The following is an 8398-nucleotide window of genomic DNA, read 5'->3' on the forward strand; positions in this document are numbered from 1 at the left end:
TGGGAAATCCATTCCAGTGCCTCAGCACCCTCAGAGGAATCCTTATTCCTTCCCAATATCCCACCTGTCCCTGCCCTCTGTCAGTGTGAAGCCATTCCCTGTGTCCTGTCCCTCCAGGCCTTGTCCCAAGTCCCTCTGCAGCTCTCTTGGAGCCCCTTTAGGCACTGGAAGGGGCTCTGAGGTCTCCTTGGAGCTTCTCTTCCCCAGGGTGGATACTCCCAGCTCTCCCAGCCTGGCTCCAGGGCAGAGGTTCCAGAATCCTGGAATGGCTTGGGTGGGAAGAGGCCTTAGAGATGATCTATTCTCACCCCCTGCCATGGGCAGGGACACCTTCCACCAGCCCAGGTTGCTCCAAGCCCCATCCAACCTGGGCTGGAACACTCCCAGGGATGGAGCAGCCACAGCTGCTTTGGGAAATCCATTCCAGTGCCTCAGCACCCTCACAGGGAGGAATTCCTTCCCAGTATCCTATCTAACCCTGCCCTCTGCCACTTTAAAGGCTCTGCTGGCCCTTTGGGGTGCTCACCCTAAGCCTCATGTGTGTGTACACTGGAAGACCCTCCCAGCCATTGCATCACTTGAAAAGCACGAGCAGTGCACAGTGTTTTGTTCCTGAATGGCATTAGACATTTTGTTTGGAATAACTGGAATGTCTGAGCCTCCCAGCTGACCTCCTGCCTTGGATCTGTGCCCTGCTGGATCTCTCTCTCTCTCACTTGGGTTTCATTTGCTCCATGGTGGATCCTTCCCTGAGGGCCCTTTGTGCTGCCCTTGTGGTTGTCATCATGATGACAGAGTTTGCTGGCCCAAACATGCAATTCCTGCTTTCACAGCAGCCTGGAGCCATTGGAATGATCCCTTCCTTCTGTTTTGGGTCAGCTCTGTAATTTAGGGTCTTTGGCTTTTGGGTTGACTTTGCATTTTGGGTTAGCTTTGGCTTTTGGGTTGACTTCGGCTTTTGGGTTGGATGATGCCGGTGGAAACTGGTATTTTCCCCTCCTATTCCTCCTTTCCTTCTCTTTCTTCTTCTCTTTCCCCCTCTTATTTTTGCTTTGTGCATCTCTTGGTGTCTCAGATGGGTTTGGCCTCCCTGCGCATGTGCTGATCTTAGTGCTTCCCACTTGGAGATGACACTTAGGAAGTGTCACCAACTTGGGATCAGCTCCAGAATAATTTGGATTGGTTAAAACATTCCTTGAGCCACCAATTTAGCATCTCTCTACTCCAAACTGTAAGTACAGTGTCAAATACAACCATTGGGATGTGAAGGAAGAGGAATTAATGTTGTCTCCATGATTTTCCTGAGCTAAATTCATCAAATATAAGCTTAAAGAAATCATCAGAACAGCAGCACTGAAGACACCATCCCAGAATGGACCAGAAAAGCTGCTGGTTGAGCTTATGGTGGGAAGGAAAACAGCCTTCAAGACCCTGGTGGCCCACCCATGTCCCACCTCAGGGTGCTGTTCCCTGGTCACATTCCTTTGGTGTCACCTTGGCTGAGTCACAGCAGCCTAAGTGTCCCTCCAAGGTGAGGGGGATGGGAGAAGCCCCAGACTAGGGTTGTGCAATGGGTGGTGATGGTTTGGAGCTGGGAGGGACCTGCCCAGGCACTGCTGCTCATGCCCAGCTATGCTGTCTGAGCAGCTCCACCAACTCCACCCTGCGCAGGGCTCAGGAGGAGCTGGAGGTGACCTAGGGTCACCTAAGGGGGGCAACCAGTGGCACACACTGTGGGGTTTTGAGGGGGTTCATGCTCAGATTGTTGGTGCTGTGCTCCATGAATCCTGCTGACCTCCTGCTCTGAGGAAAATCAAACAGGAGAAACAGCAGGAGGCATCTGCACCAGCTTCAGGGGCTTTAAACTGGCAGAGAGGAGGGTGAGATGGGATATGGGGAAGGAATTGTTCCCTGTGAGGGTGCTGAGACACTGGCACAAGTTGCCCAGAGAATCTGCGGATTCCCCATCCCTGGAAGTGCTCATTGCCAGCTTTGATAGGGCTTGGAGCAACCTGGGCTGGTGGAAGGTGTCCCTGCCCACAGGGGTGGGACTGGATGACCTTTAAGGTCCTCCCAACCCAAACCATTCCAGGATTCTAGGATCATGATGATGTGGCCTGAGCAGGCCCCAGGCCATAGCTCAGCATGCTCAGGCTCTTGTTGGACCCCATGAAGGTCAACAGAAGTTTGGGATGATGCAGAGGAGGCTGCAGGCTGTGAAGAAGGCAGAGGCTTGTTGGGGACACCTCAAGAAAGGCATTTACTGAGCTACTGCACCAAATTTAGCAGCTTCTGAGGAGAATGTTCCAGTCCTCCATGGTTGGCTGGTGGTAAGTCAACAGGAAGGCCTTGGATTGGTTCCTTTTTGCATCCTGCGGCCCAGGAATGTTGAATTGCCAAACAGGGAGACATGGGCAGATGGAATAAGTGTGCTTATCCTTCATACAACAAACGATGGGGCAAGAGGGAACTGCCTTAAGTTGCACCAGAGGAGGGTTAGGTTGGATGTTAGGGAGAATTCCTTCCTGGAAAGGGTGGTCAGGCAGTGGAACAGTGCTGGAGTCACCACCCCTGGAAGGATTTAACAGCCACATGGATGTGGCACTTGGGGATATGGTTAGTGGTGGTCTTGGCTGTGCTGGGTCGGACTCATTGGTCACAGAGCCTTTTTCAAACCAAACCATTCCATGATTCCATGGTCCTGTGCCCTGTCACACTGGAATAGAGAGTGTGGCTGCATCCACCCCCATGCAGGGTACAGCACAAAAGGTTCCTTTCATGCTGGAAGCTTTGGCATCTCCAGGGAAAGCAGAAAAACCTGTCCAGGCCTTTGTTGCTGGGAACAGAGGACACTTGGGCTCGGTGATATCTCAGCTGTCTCCTGTGAATGAATGGGCCACTGTCCCCAGGGGGACCTGGCCCTGTGCCCAGGACTCAGCTGGTCCCTCTGTTTTGGCACCAGAGAAGCTCAGGGTGGGTGGGAATGTGGCTGAGGGAGGAGGGACATGTGTGGGAAAGGTGAGGGCAGGGGGGCAGGGCCAGGCAGGAGGATCCATGGGGGGAAATACAGCAGGAAGCAGAGAAGCACAGGATGGTTTGGGTTGGATGGGACATCAGTGGTCATCTTGGGATTGCCTGGGGAGCAAAATGCAGAATAGAGGGGAAATTTAGGTGGGATAGTGATGACGAATTGTTCCCTGGGAGGGTAGGGAGCAGCTGTGGCTGGTCCCCTTGGGAGTGTTCCTGGCCAGGATGGATGGGGCTTGGAGCAACCTGGGCTGGTGGGAGGTGTCCTTACCCATGGAACAAAATGAGTTTTAAGGTCCTTCCAACCCAAACCATTCCTGGATTCCCTGATTCTAAGTTCACAGCCATCCATGGTGGCATATATAGGCAGTATATATACTACACCACCAGGGAATGACTGAGAACAGACTCCAGCCCAATCTATCATGTTGTTCCATGTGGAATTCCATGTCTGTTGTGTCCTGCAGGTTCCTAGAGGTGGAGCATCCCAGGCTTAGCAAAGCTTCTCGCACGTTGGCCTTTGTGTACCCATACCTCTTCGACAGCATCCCCCTCTTCTACAGGGTAAGGCTTCCACACCTTCCCAGTGCCTGCTGCAGCCTTGGGAATCTCCACTCCCTCAGCTTAGCCTGGGAACACTTGGGAAAACAGCCTTTCATTTGTCCAAGGAAAACAAACTCCAGCAGGAAAGGAGCTTTGGCTATTTTTTCCTGCCCCTATTGACAGGCAGATTCCTCCCACTTCAAAGCTCCTCAGCTGGAAAATTGCTGCCTTGGGAAGCTGAAAAATCATCCTAAACAGGACTAGGGTGGGAATTTGGCTGCAGTGAGGGCTGAGGACAGTAGGGCAAGGCTGGGGTTTGCATGGAGTTGATGCTTCCAGCAAGCCTGACTTCTCATGGCTTGGCTGGGTGGACCTTTCCATGGCTGATGGCCCAGACAGTTGTGGGGAATGGAGCTAAATCCACTTGGGGCTGTCACTAGTGCTGTTCCCCAGGGCTCAGTGTTGGGGCAGATCCTGTTGAACATCTGCATTGATGATCTGGGTGTGGAGATTGAATGAACCTCAGGACATCTGCAGATGACACCAAGCTGGGTGGGAGTGTGGATCTGCCTGAGGGTAGGGAAGCTCTACAGAGAGCCCTGGACAGACCCATCCATGGGCTGAGGACAACTGCAGGAGGGTCAGGAGGGCTCAGTGCTGGTCCTGCCCTTGGGACACAACCACCCCATGCAGCTCCAGGCTGGGGGAGCAGTGGCTGGAGAGGTGTTGGTCACAAAGGGACTTGGCAGTGCTGGTGGCACAGCTCAGTGGGAGTCAACAGTGTGCACAGGTGGCCAAGGAGGCCAAGGGCACCTTGTCCTGGCTCAAGCCCAGTGTGGCAGCAGGACTAGGGCAGTGCTCATCCCCCTGGACTGGGCACTGGGGAGGTCCCAGCTCAGTGCTGTGCTCAGCTTTGGGCACTCACTGCCCAAAGGCCATTGAGGCACTGAAGTGTGTCCAGAGAAGGGCAGCAAAGCTCATGAAGGGTCTAGAACACATGTCCATTGAGGCTCAGAAAAGGTCTAGAACACATGTCCAATGAAAGATCTAGAGCACATGAAGAAGGGCTGAGGGAACTAGGTTTGTTCAGCCTTGAGAAGAGGCTCAGGGGTGATCTCATGGCTCTCTGCTGTTGATGGACACCCATGGGAATTGGGGGGTGAGGGAACAGCTCTGCCTCCATAGCAATGATTTTGCCCTCCTTCTCCCTGTGTGTGGACACTCCTGTGCTGCTGCAGTTCTACCTGTGCATGGCTGAAGGTTGCTCAGAGGGTTCCATCCTGCTGCACTACAAGCACACAGTCTGTGCCTTCCTCACCTGCTTCATCTTCGCCAGTCACCTGCCAGAGAGACTTGCCCCAGGCCACTTCGACTATATTGGTGAGTGCTCACAGGCTCAACTGGCCTTGGGTCCTCAAGATTCCCAGGAACAAAGCACCTTGGTACAGGAGGGAATCCCAGGGGATATGTGTTCCCTGCTGGACGCTCCAAAATACTTGCTATACTTATTTAATTGTCACTAAAACGGAGGTTCTCTCTGTTCTCCTGCCACAGCTCAGAGCTCCTGAGCACAGGAGATCACTCGAGATACTTAATTGACAGTAAAACTGGGGATTAGGTGGAATTTGTGGTTTCAAATTGAGTTCAACCCCCTGGAAACCTCGACCTGGAGTTCAACCTTAAGTCACCTCATCCTTCTCCCCAGTGTCCCCATTGATAGACAATTCCTTGTCTGGAAGTTTGGTCTTCCATGGACTTGTCCTGAGGGGTTTGTTCAGGTGTCACAACACCTCACTTGAAGCTTTATTTCCCACCATGGAGCATTTCCTACAGGAATAGATACTCCCTGCTGGAAGTCCCAAATGTAGGAGATGCTATAGGAGATACTGTCTCCAGTGTAGGGGATGCTACAGGAGATACTACCTCCAATGCAGGAGATCTCATAGGAGATATTGTCTCCAGTGCAGGAGATGATCCTATAGGAGATACTATCTCTAATGTAGGAGATGCTATAGAAGATACTATCTCCAAGGCAGAAAATGCACCTCCCTCACAGGGAACAATTCCTTCCCAATATCCCATCTGTCCCTGCCCTCTGGCAGTGGAGTGGGACTGTGTCCTGTCCCTCCAGGCCTTGTCCCAAGTCCCTCTGCAGCTCTCTTGGAGCCCCTTTAGGCCCTGGAAGGGGCTCTGAGGTTTCCCTGGAGCTTTTCTTCTCCAGGCTGAACACCCCCAGCTCTCCCAGCCTGGCTCCAGGGTAGAGGCTCCAGCATCATGGAATGGTTTGGGTGGGAAGGAACCTGGAAGCTCATCCATTTTTACCCCCTGCTGTGGGCAGGGATGCCTTCTGCTAGCCCCAAGTTGCTCCAAGCCCCATCCAACCTGGCCTGGAACATTGCCAGGGATGGATCAGCAAGAGATTCTCTGGACAAGGTGAATCCCCAGGAAGTTCCTTGAGTGCTTTTGGCTCTGTTGCAGGACACAGCCATCAAGTGTTCCACGTCTGCGGCATCCTGGGCACCCACTTCCAGCTGGAAGCCATCATGCTGGACATGGCTGAGAGGCACAGCTTGGCCCTTTCCCTGCCTCCCTCCTCCCTGCAGACCCTCAGCTCCATGGCCATCAGCATGGCCTTGAGTCTTGCTGTCATCACTCTCTGCTCCTTGTCCCTGCCCTTCATGCCAGAGCCTCTGCACAGGGAGAAGCCTCACAGCCACTAGGCTTTGGGACTGGAGAATCCATGGGAAACACCTTAACCTAGAGGTGTTGATGTGGATAAGGATTTGATCCTATCAATATTTATTTAACCCCTTCTCAAGGGCAGAACTTCCTGCACTGGTTTTGCCCTCAGAGCTTTAACACTGGGGATGGCTTCAATGCTTTGCCTTGAGTTGCTACTCACCAGAAAGGCTTCAAATCATCCTCATTTTAGCTGGAAAAAGGGAGAGAAATGCTCCTGCTTCCCAAAGCAATAGGCATTCATCAGGTTTGCCTTAGGGGGAACATGGGTGACATTGATGTCATCAGTTTAGACCAATGGTCTTGGTGAAGGCACAACAAGAGTTATGGAGATAACTCCTGTTTTCCACCTGGAAAGTGAAATTACTGTGGGATTTAAAACCTCAACTAATTGTCTTACACAGCCTTACACTCACCCCAAGTGCCTGACATGTGAGATTGAGGGACTAGAGCTCACTTTAGTTATCACCCAGAAACAGCTTCCATGAGATGTTCCTCCAGAATTGTTTTTGGGGGATTCTGCCACATAGCTAAGTCTTGGGATATTAATCCTATGGGAATGGTGAGTTCCCATGTGGGTGATTCAGCTGCATCCCTTCCCAGGTTTCTGGAGGTTGAATACTGGGCTGGATGCATCTGAGGGTTGAGTTGGGAGAGCCTCAGCCTCTGGAGCTCTGTGGTTCTGGGGTAGAAGAATGTTGGTAATGGCTTTATTGGAGGAGGGAATGGGGTGGGAGTGTCCAGGGAGGATCAACCATCAGCTGAGGGAGATGTGGGTTCTGTGTATTGTGGGAGGAAAGGAAGGATTTGGGATAGCTGAGGCGATTCAATGCCAAGGGATCAAACCTTGTGATCTTAAAACATTCCTAGAGTTAGTCTCTGCTCATCCAGCAACTTCCCTCGGCTCCCTCTGCTGTTCCTTGCTCCTCTTTCCTGCTGCTCCTGGATTTGACAGCCTGGAGGGCTCAGCCTGGTCCAGGCAAGGGACAGCTCAGCTGGAGGTTTTTCCCTTGGATTCTCCTCCAGGAACAAGTGAGTTATCCCCTGCTTACCCAGCAACTTCCCTCTGCTCCTGCTGCTGTTCCTTGCTTCCCTGTCCTGCTGCTTCTGGATTTTATAGGCAGAGAGCCTGGAGGTCTCAGCCTGGAGCTCAGCTGGTGTCTCCAACAAGGTTTTCCTTTGGATTCCTTGGCTTTTTCCCCTTGGATTCTCCTCCAGGAACAAGCCCCACCAAGCTCACTGCTAGGGACTATTATCAAGCTGCTTGATAATCATACGGGTGTTTAATTAGGGTTTTAATTGCCTCTACCAAGGCAGAACTGATGCACTTTGGAGTGACAACCCAAGAGCTCGTTAAATATGGGATAAATTAATCTTTCCTTGGCAAGCTGACCAAGATTTATAGGAATATTTATAAGCACTGGAATGTAATTGTTGTATTCAATAGGTTTATTTCAGGAGAAGTAATAGAAATCACTGGTTGAGGCTAAGCTGATTGGGAGAGTTGATAAGGATAAGGCTGGGAAAATTAAGCCCTTTGGAGTTAATTGCAAAGCTGATTTTCCTGGAGGCCTGGGAGGAATCCTGCTGGAAGAGCCGAGAAAATCCACATGGATCATTGCACATCTTTTCTAGGCCATTTCACCTCTGAACTGAAGTTCAGGTGAAATAAGTTGTAGGGAACCTCCATTAAAATCTAGCCCTGTGTTCTGGGGTATCAGAATCCCATTGGATCCTTTGACTGTGCATGTGGAATGAGGGAGGTTTGTCCAGGTTTCTCCTTCAGCTACACAGAGGCCTTCTAAAATCGATTTCATGTGCTCATGTTGTTCACAGAGGGAAGAAAAACTGTGTCAGATTGTGAGGAGGAAATAAAGGAGGATATTTATTTCTTGGGATGTGTTTTGGTTGTGTTTCTGTGCCCAATCCACAGCAAATTCCAAACAAAGTGTCAATTTATGGATCAATTTGCAGAGAACATCAATGATCTGCTCCTCACACCTGAGTCTGACAGGTGAGAGAGAGCTGGGGAAGTGCACCTGGAGAGGAGAAGCTCCAGAGAGACCTCAGAGCCCCTTCCAGGGCCTAA

The 8398-nt window shown here is 51.5% G+C and overlaps 1 protein-coding gene across 1 annotated transcript in view; it reads left to right on the forward strand.

Moving 5' to 3' along the window:
* LOC103808816 (membrane progestin receptor gamma-B-like) overlaps positions 1-6207 on the forward strand; it is a gene marked incomplete at its 3' end in the record, with an annotated part of 9466 nt that extends 3259 nt beyond the window's left edge. The window contains 4 exon segments of the mRNA XM_009081621.1: positions 3495-3591; positions 4809-4950; positions 6049-6180; positions 6183-6207. Coding sequence (XP_009079869.1) covers positions 3495-3591; positions 4809-4950; positions 6049-6180; positions 6183-6207 — 396 coding nt within the window.
* Between the last annotated feature and the right edge of the window lie 2191 nt (positions 6208-8398).

Source organism: Acanthisitta chloris, unplaced genomic scaffold, assembly GCF_000695815.1.
Source record: "Acanthisitta chloris isolate BGI_N310 unplaced genomic scaffold, ASM69581v1 scaffold15429, whole genome shotgun sequence".
Classification (NCBI taxonomy): Eukaryota; Metazoa; Chordata; class Aves; order Passeriformes; family Acanthisittidae; genus Acanthisitta; species Acanthisitta chloris.